The sequence below is a fragment of the Pestalotiopsis fici genome (assembly GCF_000516985.1).
Source record: "Pestalotiopsis fici W106-1 unplaced genomic scaffold PFICI_Scf_1, whole genome shotgun sequence".
Taxonomy (NCBI): Eukaryota; Fungi; Ascomycota; class Sordariomycetes; order Amphisphaeriales; family Sporocadaceae; genus Pestalotiopsis; species Pestalotiopsis fici.
In genome coordinates this window covers 7040211-7062399 of record NW_006917091.1, presented here as the reverse complement: position 1 = coordinate 7062399, position 22189 = coordinate 7040211, and the positions used below count along the sequence as shown (strand labels likewise).

Sequence of the window (22189 nt, the reverse complement as noted above, 5' to 3'; positions counted from 1 at the left end):
ATGTCGGATGAAATCATGAAGAAAAACAAAAGAGGGAGAGAGAGAGGCGGACCGAGCCATCTGTGGCGGTAATGTCACATTCAAAAGCTCCGGTGGTTGCACGGAACATGTACGGTTCAATTGCCAATGGGTGGGTGAGTGGAAGGCTGCGGTATATACAGAGTGGCTCCAAGACCTATTACATCTGATCACCCACGTGGGAGGGGCCGCTCAAGACGTGCAGATGAAGAAGGCCACGGACCTGCTCTTCCCCTCAGTTGATGATAACATCTCTCGACTATACTAGCCTAGGCTCTTTGATAACCCGATATCATGGTTAGAGCTACTTCGAACGTGGACGAGGAACATCACCTCCGTTTACCGTGCGCGCCCAGCCACCCACTCTTGCGCCCATCTGCCAGTATGGATGGTAGGTGTATGCTCCCAAGCCTGCATGCATATTCGCTGGGGCTACAGCTGCGACGACAAACGATTTGGAGCAGGCCAAGAGAAAGACTAATAATGAAATACTACATCATAAATGACAGACGGCAATGTTGCTGCAATTCTGGGCTGCCGAGATTTGACATGTTACACTGAAATGCAGCTGATGTGGGTAATCTCTAGCGATCTGGGGAACCTGTTCTAGGGCCAAAGTTAAGCGGTTCTCGCTCCATTAGTGTATGGCATGTCGCGATTTGGAGCCAGGAAATTACAGCTGCTTCATCACATTCTCGAAAAATGTGATATATGTAACATATCCTAACCTCAGAAGACAAGCCGTGCACTCTGCCTAGGTAGTTTCTAGATACCCAAGCCTTTCTCAACAACTTTTCAAATGATTCCAAAGCCGGGTCACTCCCTGCACGGGCGTCGGCAGAACGCTGAACCCTTAGCCGTGATAGACTCACCGCAAACAGTCGGTTCCTAGAGCGCTCCGAGACAAGACGTACGTAACTCCTTGCATTCTGAAAAGATCCGACATGCAGCCCTGCTGTCTTGGGCTCGACCATTTTTCTCCTTCCTCCCGGGAGAAGCACCAGGCGCCCAGATCGCATTATTCGGAATCTCCATTGCGTTGGAATGGTCGACCCATGTAAGTGGTAGGCAAGTAATCGCGCGGAGATGGGTCAAAGATCGGCGCCAGTCCAGTGCACGAGCACACACTGACGCTGCCTGCATCTGTTCTGCGCAGTTTCTTGGCACTTGAGTGGAACAATCTGCAAAAGAATGCTCCAAAGGTCTCGAACTATCCAGTCTCAAGGAATCAAAACCGTCAAGGCCCGTGTGCAACAACACGTCTGACATGCAGCTTTCGCAGAAATTGGTAATATTTTCAAAAGTTCAGTTTGCTTTGGTCCAGAAACCCATGAGCTCTCTCGAATACGGCACAGTCTGTATTATCCCTTCGTGCAGCAGGATTCCAAACCTAGTACTATTCACTACCTTGCGCTGACGCAATGGTCTTCAATGATCTGATGGATCTATATATAGTCATTATCTCTAAAAAGAGAAAAAGAAAATGAGAATGAGAAAGTCTGGCGGGGGAAAAGGCCAATTTAGGCGAAAACGTGTTTGTTTGCTCTAAGATCGCGGTGGCTTTGGCATTTATCGTTGGCCCGAACATTGATGTTGGCTGTGTCAGAAATTAGTGATTGTGAATAGCATACACAGACAGACATAAACGAATGTTGTCAGTCATCTAGAGCTTGATATTGTTGCTCCCATTTCTGCATAATCAAGACTCTGATGATATCACATTCACAGTCTTGTCGTTGAGAGGGCTATAGCATTGCAGTAAGAATATTGACACGACTTGCAGCTTAGAAGTCTGGAGATGTTGCCATGAACAGTACATATTGGCAACCGGCATCTTGCATATAAGGATGATAGCACCTTTGCCTCATCTCAAGCGAGTGTGTCTGGACACGGAGCGTAATCACAACTCCCCCGGCATACTCTTAGCCACGTTCAACTCGTCCTCCTTATCATCATCTACTATCCTATCAAACCAAATCATCTCTCCCCGTTCAATCAAGCTCGGCTCTAGGTAAACGCCCAAGCTTTCTACCTTGCCATCTGCACCAACCCTGAACTCGGCCGGCACGGCGCCGCCCAATAGCGACCACACCTCAGTCTCGACCCAGGCGAGGAACTGTTCTCCCGAAACCCACTCGAGCTCAATGGTTGTGTTCACGACGCGATGCCAGTCAGCCCGGAGCACAGGTGCCTCGGGATCCCACGCTGGCGTCGACGCCAGCGCTTTCTTTTCGACCCGGAGCTTGAGCTCGCGGAACCCGTCGTTCCAGTACCGGCCAGTATACGCCTGAAGAGGCAGGGCGCGTGGGACCGGCGGATCGGGGGCGTGTGGGTAGAACCTCTTCCTGGCATCGCCTACAGCAGTGTCCACCTGTCGTTCCAGTGACGCGTCCAGCTCGGGCACGAGGTCGGCCTGCCGGTCGCTTGCGGGTACGTCGAGGCCGTCGTCCAAGAGCCGCAAGTATATCGCCTCAAACGCCTCCTGTGCAAAGGCGTCGGCGTTGGATAACATGACCAGACCCCACTGTCGGTCTGGGAGGTAGGCCATTTGTGATGAGTAGCCCGGCAGCTCGCCCGAATGCGTAATGAGCCGTTCGCCGCGGTAGTGCATCGTATCCCAGCCCATGGCGTAGAGGATTGGAGACATGTGCTCAATGCGAACAGAGCCTCCCGTAATTATCAGTGGCGTTCTCAGAGCTTCAAAGTCCTGCTTGCCAAGTGGCAATGATGCACCGCCCTCCACGAATGCTCTCACCCATTTTGCCATGTCCGATATAGTGCTGATGATGCCGCCGCCGCCGACCAGATCCGTGTCCGTCCAGGGTTGGTGATCGTGGCGACCAGTCAAAGGGTTGTAGGAGTATCCAAACGCCAAGGTCGCGTTGCCGGCTCCACGGTCGAGCTCCAGCGCATCAGAAAGCTTGATGACAGTCGTATCCATACCTAGGGGCTCCCAAAGCGCCTCGCGGTGCACCTCGCCAATCCAGCGTCCACTCAGTTTTTGAATCACGGCCTGCACGAGCATGTAGCCTTGATTCAGGTAGTGATACTGCTGGCGCAGCTCGGCGATGGTGGGAAGGTGTCGCAGGCTACGGGCCAAGTCCGAGATGCCGTAGTCTTCGCCCCCATAGGACTCATCACAGCGCGCGAGTCCGAGACGGTGTGCAAGCGCATCCTTGATTGTTGCGTGATGGGTCGCGTACTCCGAGGGCAGAGCAAAATCCTCACCCAGTATATCCCTGAGCTTGGAATCAACGGTCCATGGCTGTTGTTTGTTGCCGCTGGTCTTCTCTTGTTGTCTCAGAGTATACAAGAGTGAAGCGGCCGTAGAAGACTTTGTGGACGATGCAATATAATACATGGTATCTAGCGTGGCTAGGGTGTCTGGCAAGATGGCATGGCCAAAGACCTAGATGATGCTTCAGTCCCTGATTACAAAAAGATTCTTTATATGAACACGCATACCTCAAATGTCGTCTCGTTTCCATTTAGAACTGCAATGGAGATACTCGGGACGTGGAAATGTTCTGCAATACCTTGAATGTATCGGCTAGTGTCGGCGTCCAATCCATGATTGATTACAGTCTTTCGAGGTAGCTCAGAATGCCTGAGGGGAGCCTGATCTGTACCTTTTGCGATACTAGGAGGAATGGTGGCAAGGAATGCCAAACAGAACAACAGATATTGCATGTTGTGTGTTGTTGCCACATTCCTGTTGACAGGCGGACGTTCAATTTCATGGCTGACGTCGTATTTGCAGAGGGGCCAACGGAGTTCGGAACTGGACGACTGCTAGGTGCTGCGCCGCAATGTGACGGTACCCGAACGATGAACGATGATAGCAGCCTTTCAATTGAGCAAGGCTGGTCGTGTGTTTTCAGTCAGCTCCCTCACGAGAGGATTTCTATTTCAGCATTTCTGCCAAGATCATCATGGCATTGCAAGCATTGAGTGATCCCGGCGCCAAAACAGGATCTCGTTTTTGCCATTATAGTCTCCAAACTTCTTGAACAGATCCTAGTCTCTTCAGCTGGCTAAACACGAAACATCTTGTTTGTAAGTTTTAGCAAATAGAAGAAAGGATATCTGCGGCAGCGATTTAAACACGGGAAAATTGTGCATTATGCTTGTAATAAGTCTCTACCTATTTCCAATCATGTGCTTGGCATGGGAAATAGTTTTCCCTGTTCAAACTCTATCCAGTATACTAGACTGGCTTTTGACCACCGACTTACAAATCAGCCAGTGATTATGTGCAAATGTAGTGGAAAAAAGGTTAGTAATGCGATAAGAAGACCGCATTCCAAATGGAATCTAGCTCTAGTCCATGCGACTACCATTTCCTATATGCGGCTTGTCCAAATGATCACGTCTGAATATTTTGCTTTGTCTCAAGGTCGATCGTTCCGCCGATGGCCTTCGGGGACTGACAAATGCGGTCCACAGGTTTGATAAAGTTGATTACCATGAGACAGCGTCATATACTATCATCTCGTCAACTGTGGGGACCATTGGAATATCATATATTCGTTGTAACTTGGGGATGCAAGGCAATATTCTTCGATTCTAGGCAATATGAATGAAATACATATCTGGGTTGTTGAAATTTGGACTTGTCCTTTTCCATTGCAGCAGAATAGTCTCTGCCATTAATCTCTGCGTCGCCATCTCGCCTGGGTAGTTTTCAGCAATGGAGACTGCAATATCGTCGTCGTCATCGACGACAACAAAAGAAGAATGTCCAGTCCCACGACTCGATTCCATTCCAGAGCATAACGTGCTGTTCCGACAAATCAGCGAAGTCCAGATCGAAAGAGGCCAGCGACCTCACCCAGCCCCGAGCACCGAAAAAGACCAGCATGGCAACGAGGACGCGGGCGCACTTGCTGACAACGTCCGCAAGATACGAGGTTTCCGCTGGGTGACAGTCTGCGCATCCCTCTACGTATCAGCTCTTATGTACGGCCTCGACACGACCATTGCCGCCGATGTCCAGGGGGCTGTGATTGAGACATTTGGACAGGTTGCGCAGCTCGCCTGGGTCGGCGCGGCGTTTCCCCTGGGCTCGGTCGCCGTCATATTGCCTTATGGTGCCTTGTTTGCAAAGTTCAATATGAAGTGGCTGTACATTGCGGGTATCGTCCTGTTCCAGGCCGGCTCGGCGCTCTGTGGTGCGGCACCCACCATGAATGCTCTCATTGTCGGGAGAATCATTGCCGGTATGGGCGGGACGGGGATTTATCTTGGAGGATTGAATAACTTTTCGGCCATGACCACTCGAGAAGAGCGTGGCACTTATATCACGGGAATTGCGTTTTTCTGGGGTATCGGGTGTATCCTTGGGCCTGTAGTGGGTGGTGGGTTCTCAGTCAGCTCTGCTACCTGGAGATGGGGCTTCTACATTAGTACGTTTTACAGAATCATTTCTCATTGCCAGATCATACTAATCCGGGATTTTGAACAGACCTAGTCATTGGTGCCATCACTGCGCCCGTGTACCTCTTCTACCTCCCAGCCATTCGACCTTATAGCAGCGGATCTGTCCGTGATCGCATCGAAAAGCTCGATTTCATCGGTTTTGTTCTCAGTGCGGGCTTCTGGGTTGCGTTTGCCCTAGCATTCATTTTTGCCGGTGGGATCTGGCCGTGGGCGGATGGACGCAGTATTGCAACCATAGTGGTGTTCCTTGTTGTCTTGGTGGCATATGCTGCCCAGCAATACTTTTGCATCTTCACCACTGCGGCGACTAGGTCGTTTCCGGGACACCTCCTAAAGTCCAGGACGCAAATTTCGTTGTACATTGGAACATCATGCTGCGTTTCGTCGCTATTTTTCACGACATATTACATCCCGGTCTACTTTCAATTTGTTGCTGGCGACACGGCCCTCATGGCTGCAGTCCGGCTGCTGCCTTTTCTTCTCGTCACCATATGCGTCAACCTGGCGTCCGGTCGGGCATTGTCCAAGGTCAAGTTCTACATGCCCTTCTATCTTGCCTCGGGGATTCTGATGACGCTGGGTGGGTCGTTGCTCTACGTCTACCTCAAGCCGTCGACACCAGCCGGGCATATCTACGGCTTCACTGTCATTGTCGGTGTGGGAACTGGTCTGGCTTTGCAGTTGGGATATGCCGTGGCAACGCTCAAGGTCCCATCCGGAGACATTGTCAATGCCATCAATATGCAAAATGTCAGCCAGATTGGGTCTACAGCCATTTGTCTGGTGATTGGAGGCCAAGTGTTTCAGTCCGTCGCCGTCAGGAATCTGAGTGTGGTCTTGGCTGGTCAAGGTTTTAGTCCGGAAGAGATACAGAACGCCGTTTCTGGCACTCAGAGTGTCCTTTTTCAGCATTTGAGCGACGAACTGAGGAGCGCGGCAGTTGATGCAATCACGGGTGCCATGCAAACTGCATTTGTTCTTGTGATTGTCGCAGGGGGCCTGCAAACTTTGGCAGCTGTCACGATGAAGAGGGAGCGCCTGTTTGGAGAGGTTGTGATTGCATAAAAGCTCAGCTAGTGGTGGTTCAAGTATTTAGCATTGCCAAATACATCGCGTTGTGATGACAAATAATGACAATGCACTCAGAGCCGATAGAGTGTGTTTAGTTGAAGTTGATTTAAAGTGATGCAGCGATTTGTACAACGCATTGTTGGCGGCGTTACACCATAGTCTGGTAGTCGAGGATGCAAACGCGCCTTCCACGCTCAGCGACACGACATGGCAAACGCGGATCCCTCAGTAACCAAACAAAGCAGAGAAAAAAGAAAAACGAACCAAATGAAATGAAAAAATGATGATCAAGCAAAGCATCACATCATAACAAAAATGCAACAAGAGGAAGAAGCAGAAAAAGTCAAAAAAGTTGGGCCCAATCCCGGGATCGAACCGGGGACCACCTGCAATTTCATCTTTACAATGAAGGGCTTCGATTTTCCCGAAGCAGGTATCATACTGTATTCATGTTAGAATGGAGTTTGTGAACCAAACAAGGATCGCAACTTACCCGCTAGACCAATTGGGCTGATCAATTGATTGTTGAAAGAAGTGCAGTTTAAGTCTGATCATATAGGAACAATATGTTGCGGGTCTTTGTCTCGGGAGTGGCAGTAGCACTCACGGTGGGTGGGTGACTCACGCGGCGAGGTGCACTGACTTGGGCAGGACGCGACTACACTATCGGACGTATTTACGAAACGAGAACCCTTGGTTCCACCACCACCAAGGTTCGAAACACTAATGATGTTGGAGTTCACGATGCGAATTGGATTTTCAGATGCATAATATCTAATGCAGCGTGGCCGACCAAAGTAGTGGGCGCGAGCCGGCCTCGGAAGAGGCCTTACCTAATGCAAGTGGACTTGATGACGCTACCATAATGTTGACTGCTGGATTATATTCTTTGCGTGTATCAAGGTGTGTGATTAACTGTTGATTATTCGTATGCACAGCTCGCGCTCTTCTGCTTGGAGCCTTAGGCTTTCGCTATTTGTCGTGAAGATGGAAGGATTATCCAAGGTGTGTTATTAACAAATACGTAATAATACTGGTTTTCTTTTTTTTAGTCACTGCAGCATAATTCACTGGTGGAACATCTTGTCTTGAGTACTTTCTGGGACGCTTTGAATTATTCTTCTTTTCAATTGCTTGCTAAATAGGAAACTGTACGTATCATAATTTTAATTGTGAGTTTAGTTGTCTTGTTTTTCAACCACCTCAGCTGATCCCAAGCATACTCTTTAAACCCCCAAGCAATTTCCTGCCTAGACTTGCTTCTCTCTTTTGTTTTTTCCCATGCAAATCACGTAGTCGACGATTATTCTCAGAACTACATTCAGAACATCGATGTCCACTTACAACAACCACACCATCTCCGTCCAATTCCAGACCCTGTGCACCTATGGGGGTTGGCGGTACACACCTCGTGGTTTCCAGGTCTAGCCCTTGCGGCCGCAGGCGAAACTCATCGGGCCGATACTTTACAAGATCATACTGAGGTGTCTGTGATATCTCATTAATATGAACCCTGCGCGCCATTACGTTGAATGCCTGGCGCGTTTTAACATGGACGAATGTAGGTTGCTTGTATCGACCGCACCATTCGCAGTGGATATTGACATATTTGGCCTTCATTTTGCGTCTTGAGATTTGAATACAAAAACGTTCGATCTCTCTTGCTGCAATTTATCAACTGCAATATGCTTTCGTATGCATGTTCGTCAGCGTTGTGCGCTAGATAATAAGTGGCAAGCATGCCATATTTATATAAGCTGCCCATTATGCAAATACAATAGAATTATATATGACAATTTCTTTGTTGTCTATACAACAAGTTCTTTGTATTAGCCTTGATGTGAATGGAGTTGTAATGCGGTTCAGCTCTGAGTGGGTCACGTATCGTCTATAGTCTTGAACCCGCCACTTAACATCCCTGTAGGCAAATAACGACTCAATTTAACAACTTTTGGCCCAATAACGTTTTTGCAGATCAGTGTTGCAACGTTATTTGGCCAAAGTTGTTAAACATGTCGTTATATGCCCAACAACTCTTTTGATCAGGAGATAGTGAGTCATCTAGCCTAATTTGACCAAATTTCTTAAATATTTCCGCAATCAAAACACACTACATTGCATTTCATTCAGTTGCCATGCAGGGCATCATCATCGTCGCCATCGTCGTCGTCGTCGCTCCACTAACCCATTAGAATGGGTATGCAACGTTCTTCACGGGGAGAAAAAAAGGCAAAGTTCATCAAGTACTGTGTTCAAGTCACCAACAATGGAGACATGCGTCGGAGAAATGTCATTACTCCCTCGACATTCGAAAAGATTGCTGATGCAATGAAGCGTCGATATCCGAACCAAGACTGTACTGGCCACAAATTGGAATACGCCTTCAAACAACTACGTGTTCGCTGGAGAAAGTATTGCCAGTTGATTAAAGGGCGGAAATTCGCCAACGAGGAATTTGGCATTCCAGTATTATCCGAAGGATTTGGACCGCCTTTTTGGAAAAGAATCTCAAAGACAACTGGCTTCGCAGGGAGCCCATTGGCGATGCCAGGAAACTGGATGACCTATTCTGGCATTTCGAGCCATTTGACATGTTCTGCCGGGAAGCAGGGGAAGAGGGGGATATCCCCGACGACTGGGAGATCAGGAGCAGTTCGGTTCGGACCAGGACGCTACTTCCGATGGTGAGTCGGAGCAGTCTGATGCCGAAGACGAATACGACTCTTTCGACGAAGACAGGCCCCTATTGCCCCCTGCTGAACGCGGATTCCAGAAGGTTGTCAGACGTTTTGACTTTGCTGATCGCTATGACAAATGGTCGGTGATGGACGTTTCTGGCGTATCTACAGATCCGAATGAAACGTGCGGTGTCAGTCTAGTTTTCGACAAGATACCCGGTAAGAAGGAGAGAAGAGAGTATATCGAAAGTATGCTCAAGAAATACTGCGGCGACTTCTCATAAATCTAGACTCGTCAAGTTGCTCAAATGAGTTGATTAAGGGTGGGAGGATGCACATTTTGATGATTGATGTGACTCTAGAATAGATCACATGTTCTTGGCTATATTTGCTTTACTCAAAGACTGAAAATTTCGAGATTCTGGGCCCTACATGGTTTTACCTGCGTGAAACTTGTTGTTTCGGGAAGAACAAAATTGAGCTGTATGCTAGCAAGCGTGCAAAAAACGGACTGGAAAACGTACGAGCTCGGATACATTAACAGGAACGAACACCTCCACATAACGAAACGACACATTTCTTTCTCAAATGCAAAGGATGTTGCCAGAATGAGGGCCACTAGTCGACGAGGAAATTGACAAGACATAGAATTAGTTTTATACGATAATGGGTTGCATACAATCGTCTCCCTTTCACAATCTAGGCAGCTCCAAATGCTGTCTTCACGCATACTCTACTGTATGCGGAACAGGCCATCACATCCCCAAGAATATTAGTGTTTTAGACCCAGTGAAGCAACCACTTGAGCCATTGCAGACCGAGCAAGCTCTCGCCCAAGGTCTTGTAACCCTTGCCGCCCTCTGACTCGTTGGAATCGCCTGACTCTCCGCTGGAGTAGTCACTTCCACTTTCCTCTCCAGACGACTCACCAGAGTAACCTTCGCCAGCCGGCTCGGGAACCACAGTAGCGGTGATGTATTGGGTGGTCAAGGTTGAAGGGGTGTCGTACGATGATCCAGAACCGCTACCAGAATCGTATGAACCACCTTCACTACCGCTGGAGCCTTCCGAGCTGCTTCCAGAGGAACCAGACTCACCACCCGATTCACCGCCGGACGAGCCACCACCAATGGGGTTGCCATTCTCGTCACAGTCAGCGGCGCTGGCGCCTCCCTCAGAGCTTCCAGAACCAGAGCCTCCAGAGCCTCCAGATCCACCCTCGCCAGAGCCCCCTGAGCCTCCGGATCCGCCCTCGCCAGAACCAGAGCTCTCACCCTCTCCGCCTTGGCCGTAACCAGAGCCAGAGCTCTCGCCACCCTCGGTGCTGTAGCCAGAGCTTTCACCCTCACCACCCTCTCCGGAACCTCCAGAGCCTCCGGATCCACCCTCACCGCTGTAGCCTGAGGAGGAGCCTTCGCCACCCTGGCCAGAGCCTCCGGATCCACCTTCGCCGCTGTAGCCAGAGCTCTCGCCCTCACCACCCTCACCGGAACCTCCAGAGCCGGAGCTACCACCCGAGCCTCCCTCACTGTCGCCGCCTCCGTAGCTGTCACCGGGTTTGCTGTAGCCAGAGCCTTCTCCTCCCTGGCCACCCTCGCCACCCTGGCCACCAGAGCCGCCTTCACCACTCTCACCACCACTGTATGCGCCCGAAGCACCACCCTCCTGGCCCTCGCCCTCGCCAGAGCCGCCAGAGCCGTAACCACCAGAGACTCCGTAACCAGCTGGCTCCTCATCCTCATCGTACTCGCCATCATCGGCCTCGCACTCATCGTCCTCTTCCTCCTCACCACCGCCGTAGCCTCCAGAGCCACCACTCTCGCCGCCCTGGCCGCCGCTGCCGGAGTGGCCTGAGCCAGATCCAGACTCGGCAGGGCTTGCGCCGCCAGAGTAGCCGCCAGAGCCAGAGCCCGACTCACCACCACCGTGTCCACCAGAGCCAGACTCTGAGGGACTGCTATCACCAGAATAACCCCCGGAGCCAGAGCCTCCCTCGCTTCCACCATAGCCTCCAGACCCTCCCTTACCGCCAGACTCTCCGCTCTCACCACCACCATAACCGCCAGACTCGCCACCGGATTCACCAGACTCTCCGCCGCCGTATCCTCCACTACCAGACTCGCCTCCTGACTCGCCAGAGGAACCACCTCCGTAGCCACCGCCGGACTCGCCCGACTCACCACCGCCATATCCACCCGATGACTCGCCCGACTCGCCGCCACCGTATCCACCAGACGAGCCACCAGAGCCACCGCCGCCATAGCCCGAGTCGGAGCCGCTGCTGCCACCCGAGGTGGCATAGCCTCCGCCAACGGCAGGGGCAGGGTCGGTCGCGTAGCCCGCAGGCTGGGCGACCTCGTACGAGGCGGCGACGCCTCGGAGTGCCACGACACCGAGGGTGAGGATGAGGGATTGGGCAACCATGATTAAAAACTTGTCTTTTGTCTTGTCGAGAAGATGTGCAGGAAACTAGTAAGAAAGAAGTCGCAAATGATACGAAACGAGTGACTGGTAGGCTTTTGTTTGTGAGCGAGTGTGGTTTTGACTTTTTTTGTTTTCCTTGAGAGCAGAAAGAATGGACGCTGTACCTCTCGAGGGGGGAAAACGGGCTTCGAGTAAAGGGATGAGGGGGTAAAGCAGTTGATTAAGAGGAGGGAGGAGAAATGTCAAAGAGCAAGCAAAAAAGCCTTGGGACACAAAGTATCTGCAACGAGAGAGGGAAAATCCAGACTCTTGAAGCAGGGCAGTCGTATACGCTGATATACGTCTAGGAATCTTCTCCTATTCCCGCCTTTTGGCCTCGCATCTTTCCATCGCCGCGTTCCAGGCGCCGTCCTACTGGCCCGTCTCGTTGTATTGGTTCTCCTATACCGAGTCCCAAGATTGAATATAACGGCATCTTGCTCCTGAGCCGCCTCGAATTTCCGCGACAAGGTTGAGAGGAAGAGCCCGTTCCTGCGTAGTCTTGGCAAGCTTTTTGCGCGCTTCAAAAAGTAGCCGACACCATCTCATCCCACAACCTTAAATAATTCAAGTTAGTAATGTATATGAATGGTCGATCTATACTTGTGCCGGTAACCTATTAAGCTTTCAGCACTAGTGATCTACCCTTTCTTGTCAGCCGCCCATCTAATCAAACCTTGCAAGAGACAAAACCGTTCTCGAGTGCTGTGCTCCATGATTTTTGCGCTTCATGATTGCTTCTGGCTCGTTAGTGGCAAACTGTCCCGTCTTCTGCCCCTGAGCAGATTTCTCCTCAGCCGCTCCGTCCAGCCAAAAGAAGCGCAGGTCTAGGAGGCGCCACAGCGGTTTCTTCAGCGGTTCATAATAAGAACGAGACGTTTGCCGTTCCGATGATCCCTCCAAGTCTCGATGTGCTGACCTGCAAAAAGTAATAATCAGGAGAAAGCCGTCCTGGACACAGCCGAGCCGCAGTAAACCGTTGAATTAATATATCCCTATCTCGCATCACTGAATGTTCACCATCATAACAAAACACAACCCAAGACTGTAAAACGAAGAAAAGACGACATACACTATTATGTATGCCTGGTCATTCCATAATTACCTAGGCACTCTCGGGGCACAAAACAATTTCCTAGCTCACGCTCATAACGAATAGCAGATCCAAACAGCCCATCATCGCAAGAAAAAACTGCCAGAAATCAAGCCTCTTGAACGCCGTCTGTGCTAGAGTTCGAGACAGACCCTCAACTTGAGCAAAAATAGCGAGTTGAAGTTCGTGGCACGTGTAGTAACGCGAGCCAATACCCGCCGTCAATGTCTAACCCATTGCCCTGTAGAATCTCCCATCGCCCATTCGTAGATAGCAACTTGAAGGTGAATAGTTGCCTCATGTTAACTCCTCATGTATGTCCTCCACTGGCCCAGTAGGAAGTCTATCGGGTATCAAAAGAAGTGACCGCCAATCTAGGCATTTCCAACACATGGATCTGCCAACGCCATCACTTTGTCTAACTTCCACACCATCTCCTTTGCTCACCAGAAATCCTCTATGATTTGTGCTCCAGTCAACTCCTGCCTCTATCGAGCGTGCAAGACTCCCGTATATTATCCTGAGCAACCTTTCTGCTGCTCAAGCGAGGACGTGCAAAAAGCTTTCCTCAACGGTATACCTTTGTAGCATTATATGGTCTCTTGAATCAATGCAGTGCAAGAGACTCTACTCTGCAGTTGGGTCGGGACGAGTACGTTGTGCAACAACTTCGCGGGCGTAGAATTCAACAAGCATAGTCGCATATGCCTCCAGATCTTCCACCGGAACAGCAAGGCGAAAATCATTGAGCACGAGGAATTGAAGCTCCAGGTGATTCAATTCCGCCAGGGGTAGACCGCCAACCTGTCCAGTGGTCAGTAAGATTTCATGAAACAAAATAAACACGGGAACTCACCTTGGCATATCTCGAATTTGTGTAAAAGACATCCGAGAAGAATTTACTTGCACACGTTACGCCAGCAATGATCAATCTGTGAATGTTGAAACTGTCCACGACAAAATAGGTCGCTGGTGCAGGAGGCGCGGTACTTGCTGCCGGCGTATCCTTTGGTGCCGGTTTGTCATCGTCATCCGCCAGGTCGGAGTCAGTCTCATCGCTTTCGTCGCTTCCGTCATCCTTCATTTCGGTATCTGTATGCTCGCTCGACCGAGGAGCTAATGTGGAATGCAATGGTCGCTGTGGTTGCCCTTTTTGCCTGGCTTCTTCAGCTTGCATGACCATGTTGTTGACTCTTTCCGTCATGCGATCGAAATATACAAGCAAACTGAGGAAAACCTCGTACGTAGTAGGGCAGTACTTGTGAATGCGGCTTAGGTAACTGAGAATCGTTATGGCCGGCACATTTTTACCGTGGAAAGCTAATACAGAGCTGCTTAGTGGGCTCATGGTAGCGCCATCATTGTTGTGGTTGGCAGCGGTCTGCTGGTGGGTGGCATTCCTGTGCAAAGCATCGTGCTGCAAATCATTGGTCGTAGTGATCTTGGTTAGAAGGGCGGCAACCATTTCGATAACGTCGCCAATAGGCATGCCGCTGATTTCGTACTTCATGGCTTGCAGTGGCGGATCGTTCAATATTCCAGGCCCGTTTCCACCATTCATCATGTCGGCTCGAGCCAGACTCTGTATATGTGCCAGGTCGCGTACGCGAATAGTGTGGCCTTGTTGCGGGGACGAGGCGTTATATGGCAGCGCCGGTGTTGGCGCGGCGGAGGAAGCAGGGTCCGCATCGGGTGTGGGCTGTTGTTGTTGGGCCGCTGGCGTTGGGACTGTGGTCATGGTGGTTTGTGTTTGAGAAGCCATCGTCTTGGATTGAGCTATCCGCTCATCCTCGGGTCGGGGATGAGCGGAGGAGGGCGATGAGGACTCGGGAGGAGTGGGAAAGCGCGATGCGCCTTCGCTACTGACGGCGTCTGGCTTTGCTTCCGTATCTGCTGTTTCCCACGATCTTTTCGAGGGAGTCGCGTTCCTTGGCTGTGGCGAGGCCGGCGAACGAATTTGGGAAGCAGAAGACGACTGCCTAGGCCGAGATCTAGAGGATGTTGGTCGATAAGTGGGCTCGCAATGTTCGTGTTGAAGGCCAGAGGCTATCATGTTATGGTGGAATCGAGAATGATCCGCAGCAAAATCTCCCATTACAGCAGCCATAACAGCGTTTGTGGCTACTGGGTATTATGTAGTAGGTCGTGTGATTTGACAAGACAGCAAACGTAGAGCGTTATCTAAACAATCTTGTCGAGGTTAGCAAATGTCATGATGGGGTTTTGTAGAATGCGCTGGACGATGCGGGCTGTGGCATAAGGGGAGAGATAAAGCGGGCTTGATGTCATGGTACGGGGCAGCCTAGGAAGTATTGTCCAAAAGATGCAGCGCAATGATGTAGCAGGACCATGATGCAGTGATGCACCAAAGTCAGTCCTCATTTGTCACTCTTGTGGTGTCACGGCAGTACACATCGCACCTAAACTTCAGCAGCACTGGCCATGGTGCCAGACAGACGCTCCCAACACAATCTGACCTAACCTGACTCGACCCAACCCGGGAGAGGGGTCGGCCAAAAGCGCAGTGCGTCCAGAAATGAAGACAAATCTTTCCAGGGCATCAAGGCGTTTGTGGAATAAGAGGATCGTAACAAAATAATGCTGGCCTAAGACTGTACTGCACGATGGGCGGCCTGTGACTGGAGCCCAAGGTTTGACTTGGCTGATCTGGGGGGAAAAGCTGCAAACTACCACCTCACAATGTACATGCGCACTGACGTCGCATGTCTGGGGAACAAATGCGGCGCGATAAGGACTGGCGATTGAGTAGGCAGCGGCTGGAGGGGAGGAGAGTTGCACGGCGAATGATATGGCAAATGATGGACATGACGTTTGTTTTCTTCCTTGGATCCGAGGGTGATCTGGGGTTTGATAGACGGATTGAGAAGGCTTACAGTTGGCAGATATGAGGGCGTCGCGGGTGGCGGACAAGACTTGAACCAAGCACCCAAAACAATGGGCCTGATGGACTGTTCCAAGATATGCGTGCGGCGGCGTGTGGAAGTCCGATCTTGATGTATCAGTTAAGATCACCGAGAGATCGCAAATGTGCGGACGTGTCGCAATAATAAATACCGGGTCGTGTCTTCGGTAGGAGACGCCGAGCAAGAAAAAAAAACCAGATCGGAGGGGGAAACTTTCAAAGATTTGAAAATGAGAATGATGCCAGAAACGGTCAGTTGGATGGAGGGGAAAGATGAGCTTGGGGTGTTGTCGGCTCGAGAGTCTGGGCTCTTGGTTCGATGGGGACCCCGAATTTCTTGGTGGCGGCAGCGGCGAGGACTGAATCAGGATACGTCAGGCAATTATGCGTGAGAGTGGATATGACATAACACGGCGGCGGCCGTCTCTCAATTGATGTCGGCCCTCTTTTCTCTGCATGCAACAGGTCGGTTTAGAAGATGGATACAAAAGTTGTAGCGTAAAAGAAATCCCTGGTTCTTGATGTTATTTTGTGGCGACAAAACAATAAGTGATTAAATGGGAAAAAGTTGAGACGGTATTAAAATAGATATGTAAAACGATGCGAGCGAGAGAAAGCCTCGGAAAGAGTCGTAATCAAGACAAGAATCGGTCCGGGGCTCCAACGAGTAAAAATGGAAAGTCTCCTCGCAGTCGAGACGAGCGCTGAACAAATTCAACGGCGCCGATAGTTGCAATGGTGCACCGTTATCTCGGACAGGAAACAAAAATAAAATAAAAAGGAACGGCTGAGCAACAGGATTCTCTCAAAAATGCGAGAAAAAAGACGTGCAGCATCTCATCCATAAAGCAAGAAAAAGAAAGTTTCTTTCTATTTTTTCGCATAACAACAGGTCGAGAAAGCAATTAGCAATGTATCCTTTGCTTCAAGCACGTGTTTTTCCATCACTGAGGTCTAGGTATGGAAACGCCGCCCAAACAGCGCATGAAGAAAGGGGGTTATCCCAGGAGTTGGGCCGGCTGAGGCTGTGTCATTGCCTTAGCAGCAGTTGTGTAAAGGCCCGGCTTCAGCGTGGGAATAGCACCCGCTCACCACCCTCTTTCCCTGCGATACCATTTCTTGCCTTTCCCGACAGGTCCCCAGAGACGAGTCAGTTATGCGAATAGCTGGATCTATATGGTATGTGAGACTCTTCCCAGAAGCATCAAAATCGATAAGAAGTAAAGCATCAATCGACGGTAACAAGATTGTTCAACTTTCCTTCATATGTAAAGGTCCAAGTCCATCTCATTTGCTTTTACGAGCATTAGGCGCCACATGAAGTTCATTGGAAACCACAGGTTCGTGGCTCGCATATCGAAAAGGTTAAAATCCGATTGATCAGCATATTTCACAGTATCCCGTGGAGAATATGGGGTTTGGAGACTTCTTCATGTACATCTTCTCACATGGCATACCGTGCGTAGCACACACACACACACACACATATATACACACATACGCAGGGTCCCGTCACGGTTTGACAATTCATTATGACCTAAAAGAGAAGGCCCTGCGATAGATGTCGAGTATGGCGTGCGACTCGCATGTTTGAAGAGGGCGTCACCAGAGTGAAATTGCTCTCATAGGTCCACGGAGCCTTTCGCCTATCATCTGCTAGGTATTCCCAAAAAGCGGCGGCCTTGGTTGAGTACGGTGCCAGTTCCTTGGGAACTAGCTGGCACTTGAAGAACAGAGTTCCCCTTGCTCGTACATGAGATCCTTCGTGCCATGATCCCTGGAACCAAACATATCAGCAAGTAATCGTAAGAGAGCAGAACCTGGGCCCAGGTCGCGGACGAAATAGTTCGCGGGTAATTATCGACCGGCGCGTTCAGCTATTACACAACTCTTTTCCCTAGCTCCATTGATTGGGTGTTCGCGACTCACTCCAGCCTGAAAGAATATCCAGGGGTCCAAGTATCCAGTATTCCAACTTTGCTAACATTGCCATGTTGGGGGTCGCAAAACCCAGGCCCCTCCCCAAAAGTTGCTGCTGGTTTAAAACTTGCCAACTTGCCAGCAAGCATGCTAGTTGGCTTTTGCTGATCAATGACCGACTCCAGCAGAGATCAGCCTCCTCTGTCCACTGGCAAAGCCAAGTTTTGTCGCCTCCGAAAGAGCCGCGGTGCGAGACGAGGCAAACCCCATCATCACCGACGCCCAATGCGGGTCATGAATCTGGGCAGAAAGGAACATTTGAAAATCCCACCCACGACTTTAAACCAGCTTTGCCAGCACAGACGAGCAGGCTGATTGGACGAGAACCATCAGGTACGTATATTATACACATCTAGATGATAGGATATGATAGGACACTATCCAATCCTTCCCATCTTCTCCCCCGCTTAGGTTGCTGCACACCACCGAGGAGTTTATGGATTGGATGCGTTTTTTTAAGTGTCCACCGCAAGTCCCGGTGGGTGGACACTTTCAGTTGGTACAATGTACTACACGGCACGGCACCGCATTTGCGAGCGACCCCCCAACTTCCAGACGTCTGGGAATGGGAAAGAAGCGTTCTTGGGGGTGTTCTGGGCCTTTTGGGCGAGCGGGCCAATGCACAGAGCTGAGCGCCGAAACAATCCAATCTCGGCCCAGGACGCGTGCACGAGGGATTACCTATACGCACTAGGCAGGATCGGCAGCAAGTAAGAGAGACAATTACGCTCGAACTGATGTGATGTGATTGGGGTGTTCAGCAGAGAATCTCGATACCACTGCAGCATTCGATAAAAACACGCGATTGGAAACTGCATACACTATTCTATTCTCATCTCACCGCTGAACTTCCTTATTCCTTCTTTTGGTCGATAGCCAATATATTCCCTACCTTGATATGCACCAGCATCCCAGTAGCTGTCATTTCCTGCATCAAGCACACCTCTTGTACTATCGATTATAATTGGTGCTAAGTAGGCAACGAACTCTTATCCTTTCAATTCCCACCAGTCGAGATAGTCAAGCGCATGGCGGTACGGATCGCAGCGCCGGTTTCATCTGTCAGCCTTGGAAGGCAACAGCCGATTCGTCATTTTCTGACCAAGCTGCTCATACTAGGAGATATATATTGCATAGCGGTCCAGCAAGAGCTTCCAATCTGAGTGCTTATTTGCTGCATCTCACTCTCACCGCCGTATCGCATGTTTCACGCCAAGACTATTCATACAACCTTGTCCTGGCAAGATATGCAGCCTGGTGTGCAGTCACAGATGAAATTCAAACAGACCTGATCAAGAATCATGGACATTCTCTTCGTCTATAGATTCGTATACGCCGCAATGGCGATTGCCGTCAGTGCTCTCAAACGCATTGGTCTTCACTGGTCGGCAGGTATCGTACACAATCATCTCTCTTCATTAATCCAGCGAGACATATGACACCTAGTGCTTGACGGTGTAATCCTCATCGGGGAGGTATAGATGTCTGTCGGCGCCCTTCTTGGTCAGAACAACCATGCGAATGACACCTCCAGAGCTTCCGTCCCACTTGATGGCCTCGGCGAGAGCGCCCTTGACAAATTTGACAGCATCCTCCTCTTCCATACCCTCTTTCCAGTGGTTATCGCAGTAACCGTAGATGTATGTCGAACCTGAACCGCCGATTGCGTATGCCTGCTTGTGTAGTGAGCCGCCGAGGGGAATAGAGTAGACCTGGCCGCCGTGTCGCTCATCCCAGCCAGCAATGATAAGACCGGCGCTGCGAAGCAAGTAATCGTCAGCAATGTCCATGTAGTAGTGTTTGTCTTCTATGGCCAGGCCAGGCCGACCATGCCCTTCTCCTATCCTAGTGCATAATGCAACCTACCTCAACTGGTCCTTGTTGGAGTAGCAAATCTCCTGAAAGATGGATGCAGCGGTTTGTGTCGTGGGAGGCTTTCCGTTGCGCATGTGGAATAGGCCGAGCTGGTACTGCACAATGTCGGCGACGGCTTGTGTGTCTGCAGCTGAGCCGGATCGGCAACACCAGATGGTATCGGCAACTTGGGTGAGCTTGTCTGTCACTCGGTTGGCAATGTAAGATCCGGTCGTGGTTCTCGAATCAGCGCCTGTAGTCATCATGTCAGTTGGGGATCTCGGCCGTGGCTGTTGCCTCGTTTGGTTGCGTAGACCTACCCAGGATGACACCATCCTTGAATGTGACTGCCATACTGCCGTCTTGTCAATCGAAGCACATTGCGTAGTGATCCCTCGATGGGCGCTTACATGGAGGTACCGAGGCTAGGACAAACGATCAGTATGGGCAAGACAGTTCTAATCGATGCGATTAACTCACTTGACCTCTCCCTTCTTTAATCTATCCATATCCACGTGGATGCCATCTGTAAAGATGACAAGTTAGCACTCCGCAACAGGGACGATTACCCAAGCATATTGCCCAGTGGAAGCTCATATACCTTCGTTCAGAACGCCCTTGTTGCCAAACTCCATGGTGGCGGCTGTGGGATCGGAATCGTAATTTTCAATCGAAAGTGAAAAAGTATCTTCGCTGATGCTGCAGAAATCCGGGTGCAAGGGTGACGGAACGTTGGTGTTTGGAAGTTGTAGTGAAGCTGGCGAGGTTCAATGTTGTCTGGTACTGGACCGAAGCTCTAAGCAAGCGAGTGAGCTCAGGCAGCTCAGCACGCGTTGACGTCCATGCATCATCCACCCGGTGGTCCGTGCCCCCACTTTCCAGCAAGGCTGTGAGCCTCATTGATATTCAAGACATTCTACAAGCAGATGGCTACTACATACAATATTGTTATGTTTACGGTTTTTTCTCTCGAGAATCGACATACGCCTGATTCTTTTTATGTGTTCTGTACAGTTCTTCTTCTTCTTCCTTTTTTTTTCTTGTTGGGCCGAGCTCCTCCGTACTTAATGTAAGTAGGAAGGACCACGGACTTATAACCACAGTATTGGCTAGGTAATTAATACAACATGTGCTCATTCCATTCCATTCCGTTCCATTCAATTCCTAGAGTAAATATGACCACGAGATCGACGGTAATCAAGGAACTACACCGTGCTAAATGATGGTAAAATTATCTGTTTTGCAAAAAGGCTCTTACAGCTCACAGACAATGTACATAAGACTTGAAGACGGAAGGTCTCTTCACAAAATCAATTTTGCACCGACTGTTAGCCGCATAAAAGAGTTCAGTAATTGGATACGCTCTAATGGCAAGATGAACCATGGATTATACAATTCCAAACGTCTAGTTGCAATCCGTCAACCAAGGAAGCACACAAATCAACCTGAGCATTTAAACGCCATACGCCAATATCCGGGGTATCAAGAGCTAGATTACGGTGAGAGTCTGGCAGAGATTAGCTTTGACAGCAATATCACTAGGTAGAAACGACCGAATAACCTTACCCTTCCTTCTTTAGCTCACCCGTCGCTGTTGTTTTCTCCTCGTCGCCCTTCTTTTCTTTATCGTCACCGCATCCGCAATCATAAAAGTCGCCAATCTTGTTGCAGTCAAAGATCTCGTGCTCGAGACGCTCATTGACCTGGTTGTGCACAAAACAGGCCCAGCCGGCTGCCGCATTGCGCGAGCTCACCTGCGGCGGGTACTGCTTGAGCAGGCCCTGGAAGTGTCTCGCGCAGTCGCCACATGGATAGAGGCGGGCAAAAAGCTGGATGTACGACTTGAGCGCCAGTTGATCGTCCTCGCTGGGCTCATCGGGGAATTTGGCCATCATGGTGTGCAGAACCTTCCATGCCGCGCGACCGAGTTCGGCCCTGTGAAAAAACGATACGTGGTCAGAGTTTCTCTTTATACATATTGGGTGTCCAAGGAAGGGACTGAAAGACCTACTTGAGTGTGGCATTTTCAAGCTTGGGCGCAATCGCAGCACCTGTGAGCAAGTCGCTGGTGATTTCGAGTCCAGCAAGCTTGGATTCCGTCGATCCTTCCAACACTGGTTTGACAGGCTTGACGGGTTCCGCAGGTCGGCTCGCGGGCTCGACAGCCTCGACGGGCTTCACCGGCGGTTTTACGTCGCTCGGCGGTAGGTTGTCATTGAAGCGATCAGCTGGCTGGCTGAACACGGCCGTCTCGGCCGGCGCGCGACCAAAGGATGTGAAGAAGGATATACACAAGAATAGCGCAATGGCCATCATGACGATGACGGAGAGTTGCCGGGCCATGGTGTCGGAAGCAGTGCGGTTATCGCACAAGAAAGTCTCAGGCTGCGTTCAAAACAAGAGCAGGGGCACAGGGTGTACAAGTGCTGTCGTCGAGAGATGGATGCGGCGGCAGAACCGCGATTCGAAAGGCAAAGAGTAAAGGCTGAATGCAAAAAAGTGAATATATGAATTCAAAGAAAGAGCGGCAAGACTCAACCTGCCAACATGACGAAGAGCAGAAAAACGGGTATCAGGAGCAACCAGGGGCAAGTGTTTGAGGTAGAGCTGCCGTTTAGCTTAGCAGCAGGACTTTTTTGGGCTGTACGTATGTCGGGTCCCACGATCCAG

At 50.3% G+C, this 22189-nt stretch overlaps 7 protein-coding genes across 7 annotated transcripts; 2 read left to right on the top strand and 5 right to left on the bottom strand.

The window, feature by feature from the left end:
- Positions 1 to 1918: 1918 nt before the first annotated feature.
- On the bottom strand, positions 1919 to 3708 carry PFICI_02055 (uncharacterized protein; the record flags this gene model as incomplete). Its single annotated transcript, XM_007830636.1, has 2 exons — positions 1919 to 3427; positions 3484 to 3708. 2 exons carry the CDS (start codon positions 3706 to 3708, stop codon positions 1919 to 1921), a joined length of 1734 nt encoding a protein of 577 aa, XP_007828827.1.
- Positions 3709 to 4708: 1000 nt separating this feature from the next.
- PFICI_02054 (uncharacterized protein) lies at positions 4709 to 6522 on the top strand (the record flags this gene model as incomplete). Its single annotated transcript, XM_007830635.1, has 2 exons — positions 4709 to 5423; positions 5483 to 6522. 2 exons carry the CDS (start codon positions 4709 to 4711, stop codon positions 6520 to 6522), a joined length of 1755 nt encoding a protein of 584 aa, XP_007828826.1.
- Positions 6523 to 8802: 2280 nt separating this feature from the next.
- Positions 8803 to 9490, top strand: PFICI_02053 (uncharacterized protein; the record flags this gene model as incomplete). The annotated part of the gene is made up of 2 exons (XM_007830634.1): positions 8803 to 8939; positions 9139 to 9490. The coding sequence occupies 2 exons, from the start codon at positions 8803 to 8805 to the stop codon at positions 9488 to 9490; spliced, it is 489 nt and encodes a 162-aa protein (XP_007828825.1).
- Positions 9491 to 9986: 496 nt separating this feature from the next.
- On the bottom strand, positions 9987 to 11630 carry PFICI_02052 (uncharacterized protein; the record flags this gene model as incomplete). Its single annotated transcript, XM_007830633.1, has 1 exon — positions 9987 to 11630. The coding sequence occupies one exon, from the start codon at positions 11628 to 11630 to the stop codon at positions 9987 to 9989; it is 1644 nt and encodes a 547-aa protein (XP_007828824.1).
- Positions 11631 to 13389: 1759 nt separating this feature from the next.
- Positions 13390 to 14815, bottom strand: PFICI_02051 (uncharacterized protein; the record flags this gene model as incomplete). Its single annotated transcript, XM_007830632.1, has 2 exons — positions 13390 to 13566; positions 13619 to 14815. 2 exons carry the CDS (start codon positions 14813 to 14815, stop codon positions 13390 to 13392), a joined length of 1374 nt encoding a protein of 457 aa, XP_007828823.1.
- A 4292-nt stretch (positions 14816 to 19107) lies between these two features.
- Positions 19108 to 20154, bottom strand: PFICI_02050 (Proteasome component PRE3; the record flags this gene model as incomplete). The annotated part of the gene is made up of 6 exons (XM_007830631.1): positions 19108 to 19423; positions 19532 to 19772; positions 19840 to 19874; positions 19930 to 19944; positions 20000 to 20045; positions 20121 to 20154. 6 exons carry the CDS (start codon positions 20152 to 20154, stop codon positions 19108 to 19110), a joined length of 687 nt encoding a protein of 228 aa, XP_007828822.1.
- A 927-nt stretch (positions 20155 to 21081) lies between these two features.
- PFICI_02049 (uncharacterized protein) lies at positions 21082 to 21862 on the bottom strand (the record flags this gene model as incomplete). The annotated part of the gene is made up of 2 exons (XM_007830630.1): positions 21082 to 21454; positions 21531 to 21862. 2 exons carry the CDS (start codon positions 21860 to 21862, stop codon positions 21082 to 21084), a joined length of 705 nt encoding a protein of 234 aa, XP_007828821.1.
- Positions 21863 to 22189: the final 327 nt, after the last annotated feature.